The following is a 17,210-nucleotide window of genomic DNA, read 5'->3' on the forward strand; positions in this document are numbered from 1 at the left end:
TTAATGTTTATATCACTACCCATAAATAAATACTTCTTATACTTTGTACTTCCTCCATTTCTTTTTAATTGACACGTTTTGACTTTAGCACTATTCACTCACTCCCCTTTGACCATGTTTTGTAATTTATACGTAATGAAAAATATAGTTGTGTGAGATCTTGTTAGATTTGTCATGATATATATTTTTAAAATATCACTTTTTATAATTTTTGTTTATCGGTAATTAAAGATATTACTGGTTGAAATTATGCATTGGCAAACGTGACTATTGAAACATGTCAACTAAAAAGAAATGGAAAACGTACTAACTAACCTCAAAAGAAGACTAAGGGGCTCATCAAGAAAATATCTTTTTTTTACTAATATGATTGAATTAACTCCGCCAGTGGGAAACCCACTCTCAGGCCTGGATAAAAGAGGGTTGTTACGGTAGATCGGTGACAACCAATGTAAAATTTTGTCACATCGTTTAAGCCACAATGAGAGTAGTACTAGGATGGGTGACCTCATGAAAAGTCCTCATTTTGGTTCATGTAACCAGCCTACTAATGGAATTAAGGCGTTCAAGCAGAAGAAGATTGAGCTTATAACTAATGTGAATAATTAGCTAGTACGATTAATGAAGAAAGCCGAATGCAACAACCGCCAGTGAAAAAGGCATGAAACAAGCACAAACCTAAATAAGAATTCTACTAAGATTATAGAATTGACCAAAAATTTTCACATGGATTGGCGTTTATACAAAAAAGATAATTTAGAATATCTGAAAAGCAATACAACAATTTGGAGCAGTTCATCTCCATCTATTCTTTGATCACAAAAAGGAACCCTGTAATCCAAAAACTCCTGTAACCCTCCCGAGTTCCTTGAAAAGAAGAATCAAACTCCAAATGTGGAGTATGCAATCATCATCATAACCCAAAAGCAAGGATCTCATTGAAAGCACATCTTGAGGGGCAAAAAATGAAAAAATCCTAGTCATAATGGACCTAATTATACACATTTGCAAGGCACATTGATAATCGTGTGGTGCATGACTCGCACATGAGAGCCCGGACCTTCTTCTGATAGGTTCAATAACCTGAGTATGACATGCATATCAGCCGGGAATAGATTGTCTTTGACTCCACGGGAACACGACCCCCTTTTCCTCTCCGACATTCTGACCCAAGTCATGTTTAAACAGGCATCCCATATACTCGTAGATCAAGTCTGCAAACGGATGTTATCATGCACGTTAAATCTTTAGGTCTTCCAATTTCCCATTTATTGTGACGGAGCCAGTATCCTCCGGATGATTTGCAGCCCCATTTTCAGAATTTTCGCAAGAGGTGTTAAGATAGGCATTTGAGACAGCAGAGCTCTTGCAGCCTTCAAAATACACAGAATGAGGAAAAAATTCGGCACATCGTGTCTTCCATCCTGCAAGATTTAGATAGCATGTTGAAGATTAATAAATTTGACCACGAAAATAAAAACAATCAGTCACATTCAAATCATACCCCGTAACAGGCAAAAAATCTAAGCTCACGATTTCACGAGATGATAAATTAGGTTACATATGTACAGATATGTGACGCCTGTGGAAAAACTGACTTGAAAAGATAATCCAAATATCCCTACACAAACCAGAACTGTACACATGTGCCAAACCCACAATATTCCAACCCGGCCCAGCACAAAAATTAATGTGACAGCTAATTGACAATACACATATCCCAACCAGACCCGAATCAGAAGAAAGATGAATCCATTTACGGGTTAAATACATATTGTTAAGATATTCATTTGGTTAACAAGAAGAAAATATATATAAATATACATACATGCGTATTTTACAATATCTATTTTGGTAATAATAGACTCTTTCATAACAAATTAATTTTACGAAGTAATAACTTAATGGATTTAACTTTTTATAATTAAATATAGTGTTAATTAAAGAATAGTTATTGAAAATTATCGTGAATGGCACGGAATCTAACCTAGTTTAAATAAAAAATTTGCCCAAATCAGACGTCACAGAGCTTACAGCTATTGACTAGAGGACCTAGCCTATAAAGTTTTAGTAAGAATAGCATCACAGTGGTAACTGTTAAAGCAGCAGATCAAGCATGTTTCCAGTAGACAAAATTCACCAAGATTCTTTACAAAACTGCTCATGAAAAATTTGCCAATACAGTCAATTTACTTTTTGTCAAGACAGGCAATAATACTAGAAAGGCCACAAAATACTTACTGGATGCAGCATCATTATCAACCAAAACACTTTCCAAGAGTTTGTGAACGGCAACACAGTCCTTAAGCTTCCACTGCCCAACACGGCCGAAAGCTCCATTTCTGTAAAAATATTAAGTTTCAACATCAGCATAGAAAGATCAAAAACAGTACTCCCTTCATTTCAAATTATGTTATCTGCTTCACGGTCTCTTAACACACATGAAATGATAAAAATAGTAATTAAACATTTACATTGAAACAAATCTAACAAGATCACACATGATAATGCTTTTCCTTATCTGGCAGTGAAAGAAAACATATAATCAAAAATTCACGAGTTTAACTTTGAAAATTCAAATGGAGCGAGTTAATTGAGATTGAGAGAATAATATTGGCACTCAAAACAGCATTTATAATATCAGATGAGATCATATTACATCGAAAACACGTCATCTGATGATTCTTCAATCAACTTAACAGCCTCAGACTTTTTACTTGGATCCAAAAGACAAAGCATTTCTGCAACTGCTGCTCTGTGCATCAAGGAATCTGCAGTATAATAGATGTCAGAACATATTGCCAAAAGGTCCAAAACACAGGAAACGAGAGCAAGAGCCAAATATTTCCAAGAAAGCACCTTTATGCTTCGTCAAGAACGACATGTTTGCATCCATCAGAGATTTTTCATGCACTTGACTGCATTAGAAAGCAATGAAGCAATTAGAACGAATAAGGATAAATTGAAAGAACTTATATACGGCAATACAAACAACTTAGAAACCTTATAGATTGACGCTCTGCTTCTAAGACATTCCAGACAAGCTGCTCGGCATCAGAGGCAGGAGCAGGCATAGAGCTCACCTTGTTGAAAAATCTTACCTGTAATTAAGCAAAAAACTTCAGCACTCAACCAATCCGATAATCAGAAGGACAAAGACACCCACCGACACAAACCATGATATGGAAAATGAAAGGAACAGCCAAACAGAATGAGAAAAGAGCATACCAAACAGCGATGTGAATCTGGGTTTTCAGCATCCAACCTCAACAAATTCTTTACAGCCTTCAAACAAAAAAACAAACAAACATAAAATTAAAAAATTAAAATATTAAAAAAAAATTAAAAAAAAAAATTATCAAAGCTTGTTTTTTATACTATAATGCCAAACAAAAAGCGAAGGTAATGTAATGACAGTAGAACAAAATGGCAACATAACAGTGACAGTTTTAGAATTATGATTATTCCAATTAGAGCTGTCAAACTTAAAGTGTTAAAATCCAAAATGCAAACAAATTACCTGCAAAGCAAGTAAAACCTTCTGCTTCCTCATATTTACTTCAAAAGAGAGCAAGTGCGTTTCTAAAGAATCAGCTGAATTTTTCTGCAACAGCTTCAGATACTTAGTAGCTTCCATCATTGTGTCCTCAACCTACAAGAATAAATTGTTTCAATGCAACCATACAGTAATTATGCAATTATACTTTAACAAAAAGGATTTAAAATTTTTAAAAATACAATTACACGGTTACTTTGAGTTTTTGACTTCCTTTTGTGATTTATACTTAAGAAATAGCAGCCATGTGGGATCTTGTTTACTCTCATTAATATTTGAAGGTATTAATGCTTGAAGTCATGTATTGGCAGATATTCCTAAAGTCTAAAGCAATGTGTCAACTATTTTAACACGGAAAAAAAAAAAAAATATAGAAAAAGTATTTAAAACAATTTTAAAAAATTATCAAAACCTGCAAAAGTTTCTCTCCATGAGGATCAGGATCCACTGCTTTAACATGTTTTTTTCCAGATTTCGAGACATTGCTTGCAGTTGCTTCCTCATTTTTACTTTCTGCCTCCTGAAATTAGGCAGAAATTAGATTGACATTCAATGGACAGGAAGGATCCACGATCATCATTAAGAAAATGACACGTACTTTCTTAGCTCGGGCTTCTGCCTTCCTCTGCTTTTGCCTCATTTTCTTTTTCTGAGCAGGAAGCAATTTTGACATCTCCTCATCTTCTTCAGTTGCTGACTTGGAGGGGGCATCGAACAGCTTAATGTAGCATCTGCAGCCACCAAAAAACAGTCAACACCAAACAAACAGGAAAAGAAGAAGGAACAAAAAACCAACTTGAAAAGGTCTACCGTCATAAATATAGATTATGCATCAACTTGCAGAGCCATAAACATATAAAGAAGCTAATATACATTTTGATGTACTAACATAGAGCATTATGCTGAAGAAAAGTAATGAACTGCAGAAACAGATTTATAATTCATGCACCAAAAAATTTAATATCAAATGAACATTTGAAGATCTAATCTTTCTGGCCTTCTTAGAATCAACTTTTGTATGCAGTAGCACTCACAAAGTCACAAGACAACTGGACATGATGATTTTCCACCACCAAATCTTCTTAGGAAAAATAAATAAATAAAACTCCTTTTTTTCAGGACTTTTCAGTAACACTTTAGAGGTGTATTGACTTGTAATGGAAAAAACATGTTAGGGATCAAATTTTGTTGTATTGGGCATTGGCATGAAATCTCTTACTAATTTATATACATTCATATACCACATTTATTTATTTACCGCCTAAAAATGAGCCGTGAAGAGTATCTACCACTCTAGCAAAAAGATTGAAAGTCAACAAAAAAAAAACAAACATTTGGAAACGGAACCACATGAACACACGTTAAATTTGATTCTTAGTAGGAGCACCTGAGCTGAAATTCTTAATCTTTGGCCATAGATTGTAGCAGACAATGGCGGATCCAGGATTTCCAATTAGGGGTAGCATGTAGTCATTTAAGAAAATTTTATACCAAAAAAAAATATTGAATAACTGAAAAATCGGACTTCATAGGTGGTGGTCATATATAAAAATTTCGCAAAAAAGGTTAACAAAATAACAAACCTAGTTACTTTTTGGATGCAATGTAACATGATGTTATATGACTGAGAACTTCTTTTAAAATAAAAACAGTGAAGTTGTATGGAGTATTAAATTTGTATTTTTTTTTTAATAATTAATGCTAGTAGCTTTCAAATGTAGCTAATTTACCAATACAGTTAACAAAATATTTCATACTCTTTAAATAATTAACGTGTGGAAACGACAAAAAAAAAAAAAAAAAAAAAAAAAGACTTGGAAAGGAAAAAGTCAATGAAGAAAATGGAGATGGAGAAGGTCGAACCCCTGATGTGCCGCACAACAACCAAAATTTAGGTAAAAACCCATTTACCACTGCAGCAAGCATTGAGATTAGTTCAAGCTGAGCAGTTTTAAAATTTTATACCAAATTACTAGGGGTAGCATGTGCTACCCTAGTTACTTCATAGATCCGCCAGAGGTAGCAGGATATCTATCCCCAATGTTAATGATAGACAATAACATGTCAAAATACATATGAGATATAGCAGCGTATCTACCTTCCCAGTAAAATAAATTATTGACCCAGGTAGCTGCCACATAGAACACAATTTAGTACGTAACTAAATCACCGCAAAATACTTTTCAGCAAAGGCTCCAGAAGGGGGGTGTGTGAGTGTGTGTGTGTGTTTTTTGGGGGGGAGGGGGGGGGGTACTGGTTTTCAACTTTTTGTTCCCTTAAATATGTCTGCAATCATATAAAATGAGTTCCACACATTCAGGAAATGTAAACCGACAGTGAACGAACAAAAAGATTTGACAGTCGACCAGTGAACAGCAATCTAAGTACAAACTTTACCATGGCATTTAAAGGAGAGGGGGAGGGGGTAGAGAGAATCACCTGATTGCCCCAGCTGCAGCCTTTTGAAAATACGAGTGTGAATGCAATCGGTCCTGAAACTTCAGCATTTCCACATACGTTCTCAAAGTCATTTTTCTTAGACAGTATGAGTGGAAATCAAATTGGTCCTCAGTTATATCAGCATAATGCTTCTCCACGGCTAAAAATTTTTTTAAAGAACGTCCAAGATCACCTTGTCTGAAATAGCTCTCACCAGATGCAAGCTCGTACCTTCCATATACGATCAGAAGCACAATCAATATCTTTCTTACATATATAAATTGCATTGAGAATTATTCACTGAATACCAAATACGTACCACATGCACTGCATGTCATACAAATTATTATGCTGATCACCATCTTTTGTGAACAAGACAGCTGTTTTCTCAGCTAAAGTCACCTATATACATGTTCAACAGATGGAAAATATAAGGAATGAAACCAACACAAAAAGTCAAAAAAATTTCTTCAGCAAAAGAAGAAAAGCGCAGACCTGATCAGCTTGCAGCATACGCTTGACACATTCACTGTTTACATAGCGATCAGCAAGATCCATGCATCGGGCTTCATCTGCTAAAGCAGCAGCTGCCTTCAAGTCACCAGCATGCTTCAAGATTCGGCTCTGTGGAAACGTAGCACACAGTAAAAGCAAGGTCACATATAATTGTACAAAAGAGTTCAGGGGTAAAGATGAAAAGGCAGTACACTTATCAGTTTAACAAACACAAGACATTGATCACATTACGAGAATGTGATACATACGAGAACAGGACTACAAAAGGCAAGCTCAAGAAATCCTGAAAAGGCTGCGCGAGATATGAACGAACCTTAACAGAATAAAGATCAATCACTGTAGGGGTGTGATTCATAGCTTCATCAATTTTTTCAAGAGCGGTGCTGTATTGACTACGTCTATCGTAATGCTGTAAAAGCAACAGGTAAAAAGAGCAAACGGACTTAAAGAAAGTGTAATAGGGATAACTCATTGTAGACTGTAATAACTACATATTCATAAATGACAGAAAAGCAGACCTGTGCCACCAAGAACAAAGTCCACATGAAGGTAGAAGGAGGCTCTTTTTCGGTTCTGTAAATTACAGGAGACCATCAGTCAAATTTTCAGAAATATAGATACAAAAATCAAAATTTTCAGAAAGATGAGCAGAAAAATCAACACACAAGACGCAACCATTAATGTTATGAAATACTATGCTGTCCAGGGGTAGACCAAAACATTCAAAAAAAAGAATAAAAAAATCATTTTGGTTAGAGCAAACAATAACATGCCAAAATCAAATAAAATAAAATAATATAACATGCCTCTTTATCAAACCCAAGGTACAACTACAGAGCAGATTATTACAGTACAATATAAACTCTAGTTTGCTACTTTTTACAAAAAATGCACCTACCATGAGTGCATATCAGAAGTGCTCTATAACAAGAGGCATATAAAATTCAACATACCTCCCAGGATAACCTCCAGTTTTCCTGAGTGAACCCTCCAAGTCCAATATCAATTTTTCAAGAATGTCTGCCTGTTAAATAGAGAGAGAGAGAAAAAAAAAAAAAAAAAGAGAAAAAAAAAAAAAAAAAAAAAAAAAAAAAAAGATGATATATAAGAACACGACCAAACAATCCCATGTCCCTGACTCTCCTACATATAACAAAAGAAAAGGAAAAGGGTGGAAGGACAAATAAATCACAATAAAATAATGCATTTCATTATGTCAACGTTTTGAAACTATTCTTAAGTTAGTTTCGACCATATTTTTTTAATAACATATTATACTTGCAAAAAAAAATCATCATTTTTATGTAAAAGGTTATTGCGTTGATCTCAATGTATATATTCTAGTAGTATACAACACATGTTTTACTGATAGGTAATTAAAAACATTAATAGTCAAAATTTTGTCTGACGACATGACTAGTGTAAAAGTCAAAATGTACAAAGCTAAAAATTAAAATACAGAGGAAGTGCAACAATGTCAGCCACATTCACAACTGCCCTATTCCACATCACTTTAAAATGCATACTGACCTTTCCAGGTTGATCATAAAGTGGAGACAGATCTGAAAATAAAGAAGGAACACCCTGCAAGCATCAAATAACAAGCATGGATTAATTTGATGAAACCACAACCACCAGATAAATAAAGGTAGCACGATTCAGAATACCTTGGTTAGCAAAGGCTGGATATAGTTGTCTGCAGCTTCTTGAAACTTTTCCCCTTGCAGAAAATCAAGTGGAATTCGCTGGTAGAAAATAAAACCAGTAAAACAAGAAAAATAAGCTTAACAAAAACATATAGGGGAGGCCCAATGGAGGGGCATGCTAAACTCCAACGAATAAGAAAACAATAACAAATGAGAATCCATCCAATTAATTCAAAATAAAAGCTTATGAAATGAGAATGTAACTCAAGAACGCTATTTTTTTGAATAGAGAAAGAGGTAATCAAACATTTGAATTAATAATTATAAATTTCTAACCTTAGCGGCAGATGACCATTTATATTCTTGCTGCAATGATTTATACAAGGCATCGAGTTTCTCTATTTCTTCAGTTGTATACTGTCCTTTTTCTGAATACAGTCCAAGGCATCTTTGCAAACCTTCATAGTATCTAGACCAAAAGACGGAAAGAGAAATGAATTAGCCTCAACCCACCTTCCCAGCAAACCCCATTTGGCAGAATAATACAGATACAATCACAAGATATTATAAGGTTATGGATTTTGGCAGAAAATGTTTCACATTTCACTTTGAACAATTGAGCGGGCATTTTTACACAACTACAAACAATTAAATACGTCAGTTCATTCAGAAAACCAGCATGCAGATTCCTATACAAGTTTGCATGTGCATCATTAAAAAAAAATTAAATAAAGTTTTGTTTCGCTAATAAACAAAAGACATGAAATAGCAAACACCTATAATTGTCAGGATTCATGGAGAGCAGCATTCTGTATAGTTTCGCAGCTTCTTCCAGACGATTAAGTTTCAGCAGAAGAGAAGTTTCCTGTTCTTTGTAAGATAATCTATCAACCTATATCCAAACCAACCAAGAAAAAATCAAGATTATAGATTCAACACATAGAAACTATACCAGAACAAAAGTCATATTATTCAATCATCTCACGATTTTGATTTCCTTCCGCTGTAGTTCTTCATGAGCTCTCTCCAAGGATCCACAATCTTCCAACAGAGACACCTAAAGAAATGAAATTACAAATTTGATTAATGTCATCGCTTAACAAAGACGAGAACATAAAACTAAAGAGAGATAGCACAAGAGCAAGCCGGCAAATGCACCCTGTTAATGGAAATTGAACTACAGGTGAATCATAGAATACAGAAATAGTTTATGTTTTCCATATGTCACTTATATTTCATCTACTCCCTCCATTTCTAAATGATCTTGCTTTGATGGTGATTCTCTCAAAAAAAAAAAAAAGAAAAATCAAAATAAGAAGAAAATTAGAAACGAGAGAGTAGTACTTAATTCAGCTACTATTTTATATTGAAGTCAAAACATTGGATGGATTAAAGAGATATTATTTTATAAAACACATCTTCCAGGAATACTTCTACTAGAATCAAATAGATAAAAAAAGGAATCAAGTGAACCTGAAGTTTGGGACTTTATTAATAGCTCAGTTCACCATAATAAATTGACAATAAGCTTCTAAAATCTAACATTCTAACAAGACCGAAATCTTCAAACTGTCATAACAGCAAATAAGATCAACACCACAAAACATTATACTTGCACTGTTCCACATCGCTACATTTAGATACACTATTTACACAGCACTTTTGACCATCTAGTATGATTTATACATAATTAAAACACAGTCACGTAGGATATTGTTAGATTCGTCTCAAAATATACTCTCAATAAATCATTTTTTAATATTTTTACTCATACACGTATTAAAGATATTAATAGTTAAAGAATGCGTTGGGAAGCGTAAACTCTACAGGTTGCAATAAATATGAAACAGGGGAAGTATATTTTAAGGATAAATAAGAGCTCAAAAACACAAGTTTCTAAATGACATATAAAATTAGAACAGAAGAAAAATCAATTATTGAGTGTTGACATTTGCACTACTATCAGAATTCATAGTAACATTAGGACACGCCTACTTTTTAGGTTGTATTCACACTCCTCAAAAGTGGACACCACAACAGTGCCCAACAAGCAAACATCCATGGTTTCTACTTATAGATAGATAGATAGATAGATAACACTTGTGTCCAACAAGTACTAGAACATAGGTGAATAGACGGTTCGCTTAAAGAGCTGCCAAGTTCTTTTTCAGAAAGTAAGAAAAGCATGGTTATCATTGGTTGTTAAAAAAAATTAATAACACATTGTAAGGGACGACTCGCTTGGAAACACAGTAACACACACATCCCCCCCCCCCCGGGGGGGCCCTAACAAAAAAAATTACTGTAAAAATTTAGGTGCCAAGCATGTCTTTTGTATGACGTAGTCAAGTACCTTATACAGCAGCATTTCACTATGCTCACATCGTTCATTATCTGGTGGATAATCATCCTCCAGTGTTCCTTCATATGCCTCTAGAATTTCAATTGCTTTTGATGCACTACAATCCAAAATTGAAGTGTAAGATTTAATTGAATGCAGATATTCAAGTTTCAAGAACTTCCAATAAATCACAATAACGGATTATACAAGTACATTAGAATATTTTCTTACAGATGCACAAACAGAATGAAATGGGTAAGACAAGGAGACATTTAAATGATTATCAGTAATATGAACCAAGTCAATCAGTGAACAATTCACCGAAACAAAGAAGCTTCCATCTGATACAAAACACACTAATAATTGGTCCTATTTTGCGGTCCTACATCCTAGTAAATTCATCTAATATTTGATCCTGTCAAACAGGTAACTATTATAAGGGCCCATTAACCCTGCATGTTATTTTACTTGGAACCTTCATGCCCTTCATTGACAATTGAATTGCTGCTGAATGCCTAAGCCACCAGATGAAGGTTTAACATTAGTACACAATTTAAGCATCTTGCATATGAACAATCAGTATGCCCTAACACAATAAATGCACCCTCAATTACATCGAGCTTCGTTTGGACCTTCCAAAGAAACCATGTCACTAGGTATCACCTAAATGTCTTGCCAGGAGCGCATCACAAGTATGTGGACCATATACAAACATTGACAACTTCTATCGGTGGACCAACTCAAAAAAATAAGCAACATCACTCATCAGAAGGTAATCCAAGCAAACCCATTTCACGCAAGCACTCAATGCCGGAGAAGTGGAGAGTGCAATTGTGTTTGACTTACAGGGCCAATGTTAAACCACCTAGGGCCATATGAGCCTTTAATAGCAATAATCTAAGTCAGAGAGTACAGAATCATTTTGGACTAATAGAGTCAAGCACTTAGAACATTTTGTTGTGCCTGAAGGTCTATTTTGCACCCTGTAATCTGTACACATCAGTTTCCTCCAACACAAAGACCTGAAATTTGCAAACCTGAGGCTTAATCAAGCAAAAACTACCTGGCTTTCTCAACATGGAAATCTGAAGAATGAAAAAAAAGCCTTGGTCACCTTTAAGTAATACCTCATAATTAATTTATCTCCACCAGAACCTCTTTTAGAAGGGATAAGTAATTGGCAAGGAGTTAAACTATGCACAATGTGTAAATCTATACTTTTATACTAAAGTAATCCCCATAATTATCCCCAAAATACGCGTGTCATCACCTTAGAAAAAATTTTCCCGCCAAAAAATTTTGTTACTCTTTTTTTATTTCATTTTATTTTTGTTTTTTTGTTAAAGAAAGAAGTTTGTTACTATATCTTAGGAAGAAGCTAAGTTTTAATTATTTGGTCTTATATTTAGGAAATGATGCACAACAAGAATAATTCAAAATATTTAAATAAAAAAAATATATAATGAAATATTATTGTAAAACCGTGCATGGCACGGGTTCTGAACTAGTTACTAGGTATACCTATCACACACCAATGAACCGACTCCCCTCATAAAAATAAAGCAACATAAAAAAGTACCAACCAAAGAAAACTAGCAAGTGGGTACACACAAAAGATCATACTTGCACAAATGTCCACAAAGAATTTTCAAATATTGTGAAAATCAAGATAAATTTATCTCGACTACAAAGTGCAGGGCTAAGATGCCAGGTTAAGAACCAATTTCTAACTGGACTCCAGACAATCAACAACCAAAATATTGAGAAAATCAAGAAAGTGGAAGTTATGGAACAAATCAAAAAATCACATAAGGCAAGGAAGACAAAATAATTATATCCTCGTGATCTGATTACACTTGCAAAAAAATTTAAAAATAATCCAGCAGCATTCTCCTTAATAGAAGATGTTAAGGAAATATTCAAGCAATGGAATAGTCCTATAATTCCTCAGTTACAAATGCCATCCCAAACTACATCAAAAGGGCACAATTTTTTCACAGATATTAACCAGATGGAAAACCAACTTAAGAAGAGAAAACATATATACTTTGAGTTTAGGTGGTGTGCAACTGCAAAGCCAATCCAATTCATGCGATGATTGGGTTTCAAGCTCAAAAGCCGCTGCCTTGTTTCCACAAAACCTGTCAAGTCACGCATTTGAGCCTGCAGAGAAATCAGCAAGGAATGACTTACAATTTTACAGAAGAAAAAGAGAGAAAGAGATCCATATGTACTCAACGCTACTAAAGAGTAAAGACTTTCTTATTCTTATCGTTTTTAACAAATTGGCCCTTTACTCATAAGTATTAAGAAGAGGCTACTGAAGGATTCTTTATTTCCATGTTTTACATATACATACCACTGAAGTGTAAAATATTGGAAGACTAATACACAAAAGCTGAATAACAGATCATTCCTCTTAGAAGAGAAAAGAATACATTAAACTAACCCATAATACTTCCAAGAGGGTGCCCAAGTCGTAAGAATTCTAAAAATTAGGAAAACAGTAAACAGTATATCACCTGCAAGAGAGATAAATCCCGCAAAATCTCAATGTTATCAGGATCAATCCTCAAAGCATTTCTGTAACATTTAATAGCCTCCCTGTATTCCCTGTCTGAGCGATACAGAAGGCCATACACATGCCAACAAACATGACTTTTGAGGTCATTCTGCACCAAGAGATGCATTAAAATTACAATCTTAACCAATGAAAACAAGAACAAACCATAAAAATCCATAAAAGGATAAGTAAGAGCACACATGCTAACCTTTAATCCAAGTCTAACAAGTTCATAAGCTTCTGTTTTACGGTCCATGCAATTCAGAGTTAGCCCTTTCATGGACAGAGTCTCTGTTAACCATTCAAAGATATATGTTATGAAGATGAAAAACATCATTTCACTATTCTTTAGACAAAATTAAGAACGGTTGCCATTAGAATCCACAGGCTTGAAACAAAATTACAGAATACAATTAATTAGAATTTATCATACCAATGGACGAAGCCTTCCTATCTTCATAAGAAAATAAAAAGAAAAGTAACTCCCCACACATAAACATAGCCCATTCACATACAAACGCCCACATTTCAATATATTGGCAGCGAACTTCTTGAACTACATATTGTTTATGACAGATGATGAAGTGATGATCTGAGACTTTAAAACTTAATGCAATAAGAAATAAGAGAGCTATATCTAAAAGCGATTGTAACACACACACACCAAAAAAAAAAAAAAAAAAAAAAAAAATTAAAAATAAAAATGAGGCCTAGAGGCAAAGAGTGCTAGAATAGTAAAGTTCCCTTCCCTTGTCTGGAACAACTAATCAGTAGGATTCTACCAGGAAAGAGTTGTGAATAGTATCTTTTAAAAAAAGACATTGAGTAATTAGGAAGGCTATTACTCTTCAAGTAAAAAGGTAAGAGCAAGAGGTGAAAGTATCATACGCATACACAAAGATTGTCATTTAGAAGGAAAAAAAAATCAAGAAAATCACAAGTTTTCTCACAAGCTTGGAAGAAGTAACTCGCATCAAAAAGCTAAAGTTTTTTTTTTTTTGGAGGAAGACATGATCGATGATCCCCATGAATAATTAAAATCACGACCTCATGTTCATTCATCATACTGCAGCAGCATGAGATGCAAGCCTACCTTGGGTGGCATGCAAGAAAGGGGATAATTACCTATGAACCTGATGTTATGAAACCCCACAAGGAGCTGACATCTAAAAATTGATGCAAAAGATGGAAGCTTTAAAGTTTTTCAAAATAAAGATACCAACTTTGGATCAAGGAGTGTACTCTGAAGGAAAGAAAAAACATTAGAGAAACAGTTCCCAAGAATTCTGGCAATTATTTAAGTAAGAAGTATAACAACTTCACAAATGCTTTGGTTTTATTAGTTTCCTCGAAACATAATACGTTGATGTCTCAGGTTAAACAGAATCATGTACTTTCAAGTTTCAACAGTGTAACCCAGTTTTGAAGGGAAAAAATGTGGTAGAAGAGCCCCTCAACAATAGAACTTCAAACAAACGATCACAACAATTATATCAAAATCAAAGCACCTAACTAATGACTCACTGTCAGCAGAATTTGCTAATTTAAGAATATTATATATACATGTAAAATTCACTTTTACCAGAGTCAGAAACTCATATGACATGATATTTTTACATACCTCCATGGTCCGGAAACTTTTTCAGAATGGCATCCGCTGCCTTCAATCCCTTCTTATACTGCTTTGTTTCATAGGATTTCTGGGGGAAAAATTGAGCAGAAAAATAATTATGGTTATAAATCCATATGCAATCACAATACTGTATTTAAGACCTTCCAAAATTTATCAAGAAACAGAAACTCAGAGCTAAAAAGGTTAAGCCTCATATATTAAAACTACTGACTATATATGAGAGGTAAAGACCATTAACCTAACATAAACCAATGCCCCCTAATCTGCCAACCTACATCACAAGGGAAGGAATACATGACAAGTCCTGCTCTTTATCTCCTATTACAGTAAACACGACGATTTTTGTAATTCTTAACTGCGAAGATTAAAGGACTAATGACCGAACATTCACAGAAAAAATAAATTCTACTTAATAAAGCTTGAAAATAACAATCAGCACAAGGATGGTTAATTCCAATTGACCTTCCAATTGATCAATTCACCGATTCCAGCAGTGTGTCATTGGACCACTGACACCACTGTGATGAAACAAAATTCTACATATTCATCTTTTCCCCATCGTTAAAAAACAACCGGCATTCACATTGCTTACACTAATAAATAGCAAGAACAACAAATGTGATTATGTGAGTAATTAAACCAGTAGTCAACAAAGAACAACATCAAGCTAAAACCCCAACAATTAAACTTAACAAAAAGTAACTCGAAAGCTCAAATCAAGCACAAAGCATCAAAATCAATAAGAACAAAAAAAAAAGACAAAAAATCCTGAATTTAAGCAATAAATATTCCAAACAATTGAATACTAATCTAGGGTTTAAGGGGTGGCGCAGAATTTTCAATGACGCAAACAAATCAACAACCAAATAATTGAACCACGATCAACGAAAAGAGTTGAACTAAAAGAAGAAAGAAAAAGCGAACACATACAACGATGAGCTTGAAGAGATTGGCTTCCTTAGGAGGAAGTGAAGCGCCCATTTTCGGCTGCGATATTCCGAGGTGAGAGAGACGATGAAGGTGATGAGAAACAGTGGTTGATTTGGAGAAAAGCTAGAAGGAGTTTTAATGGCTGCGGAAGAGAGAGAAATGGAGGAGAGAGAAAGAGAGAGGTGGCGTTTATCTGCTGCAACCCTACTGAGGGTGAGAAAAGGGAGAAGAGAAGAGAGTGAGAGAGAGAGAGGAGGGGGATGGAGAAAAGTAGGGAATAGGGACAAGCAAAACAATAGAAATTTTCTTGTTTTCAAGGGTAAAATCGTCATTTTCTTTGGAGAATTTGATTCCGAATAATATATCGCGCAGCTTAGTATGTTACTCCCTCTGATTCGGAATAATCCACACATTCCCCTCTAATTATAAGTTGGTAGAGTGTATAAATCGATTGTCAAGCTACAACCATTAGCTTAGATTTCGCAGCTTAGTATGTTACTCCCTCTGATTCGGAATAATCCACACATTCCCCTCTAATTATAAGTTGGTAGAGTGTATAAATCGATTGTCAAGCTACAACCATTAGCTTAGATTTCGCAGCTTAGTATGTCACTCCCTCTGATTCGGAATAATCCACACATTCCCCTCTAATTATAAGTTGGTAGAGTGTATAAATCGATTGTCAAGCTACAACCATTAGCTTAGATTTCGTTTGGCATTGTTGTGGTTTTCTATTTTTTGATTTTTTGTTTTTCAAAATCTATGAAATATTTCATACTTCGTATAATGAATCAAAAATTAGTCTAACTTATTAAAATAATGATAATTTTGAAAACTAATAGCAGAAAAGTGAAAACACCTTTTTTTTATTTATAAGATTCGTTTTGCATCGCTGTGGTTTTCTGTTTTTAGGTTTTTTGTTTTCAAAATCATATGATATATGTCATATAATGAATAAAAAAATTAGTCGAACTTATTAAAATCATGATAATTTTAAAAACTAACAACAAAAAGTGGAAACACCTTTTTCATGGTTCTAGTTTTTGGTTTATTGGTTTAAATAAAAAAACGATGTCAAACAAGCCCCCTAGCTTTTGTTTTTTTTTTTTTAGAAAACTAAAAACAAAAAACGATGTCAAACAAGCCCTTAGGCTTTTGGTCGAGTTGATTTTTTAAAATGATACACTTGTCCACTTGATCGAGGTCACACATTGTCAATCGCTCATTTCAAGTGGTATCCATGATGGGTATGTGTTATGATGAACTATATCTAAATTAAATTTAGAAATAATCAACAATGGCTCTGCCCGATTTTTTAGTGGATCTTTACCTAGCTAGGATTCCCAATCTCAAACGTTTGTTGCTTATTGTTGTCTTGTTCAATAATATAGTTGTTTATCTCAATATATGTATGAAATGACCACAAGCTAGGCTTCTAATTGGTGTTTGTTATTGAATTCATTCAATCCAACAATGCTAGTTTTTGGAACGAAAATTCATCTTTTTCATATTGAAATCATTCTCATGTAATTGGATCCTGCGAAACCACAACAATCCTTAGAAAAAATTGTATTTCAGCTTATCAC

At 34.3% G+C, this 17,210-nt stretch overlaps 1 protein-coding gene across 1 annotated transcript; it reads right to left on the minus strand.

Annotated features, from left to right (window-relative positions):
* Window positions 1-668: 668 nt before the first annotated feature.
* LOC110698736 (N-terminal acetyltransferase A complex auxiliary subunit NAA15-like) lies at window positions 669-15,865 on the minus strand. The gene is made up of 26 exons (XM_021876246.1): window positions 15,625-15,865; window positions 14,683-14,761; window positions 13,270-13,352; window positions 13,021-13,170; window positions 12,546-12,661; window positions 10,511-10,616; window positions 9,143-9,214; window positions 8,934-9,049; window positions 8,494-8,626; window positions 8,179-8,256; window positions 8,042-8,095; window positions 7,465-7,535; window positions 7,030-7,084; window positions 6,825-6,920; window positions 6,491-6,619; window positions 6,315-6,397; window positions 5,996-6,226; window positions 4,155-4,287; window positions 3,969-4,076; window positions 3,521-3,652; window positions 3,229-3,285; window positions 3,004-3,101; window positions 2,860-2,918; window positions 2,660-2,771; window positions 2,242-2,342; window positions 669-1,424 (listed from the first exon to the last, which is right to left on the minus strand). Exons 1-26 carry the CDS (start codon window positions 15,673-15,675, stop codon window positions 1,240-1,242), a joined length of 2,688 nt encoding a protein of 895 aa, XP_021731938.1. The 5' UTR covers window positions 15,676-15,865; the 3' UTR covers window positions 669-1,239.
* Between the last annotated feature and the right edge of the window lie 1,345 nt (window positions 15,866-17,210).

This window comes from Chenopodium quinoa, unplaced genomic scaffold (genome assembly GCF_001683475.1).
Source record: "Chenopodium quinoa cultivar QQ74 unplaced genomic scaffold, ASM168347v1, whole genome shotgun sequence".
Taxonomy (NCBI): Eukaryota; Viridiplantae; Streptophyta; class Magnoliopsida; order Caryophyllales; family Amaranthaceae; genus Chenopodium; species Chenopodium quinoa.

Bases quoted from the DNA above. Each gene is read 5' to 3' on its own strand.
- LOC110698736 (XM_021876246.1), bottom strand. From the start codon at position 15,675: ATGGGCGCTTCACTTCCTCCTAAGGAAGCCAATCTCTTCAAGCTCATC. The intron at 9,215-10,510 runs GTACTTGACTAC...TCATTTCTTTAG, and splicing joins GTGAAATGCTGCTGTATAAG to GTGTCTCTGTTGGAAGATTG. The intron at 8,096-8,178 runs GTATTCTGAATC...TGATGCTTGCAG, and splicing joins TCCAGCCTTTGCTAACCAAG to GGTGTTCCTTCTTTATTTTC.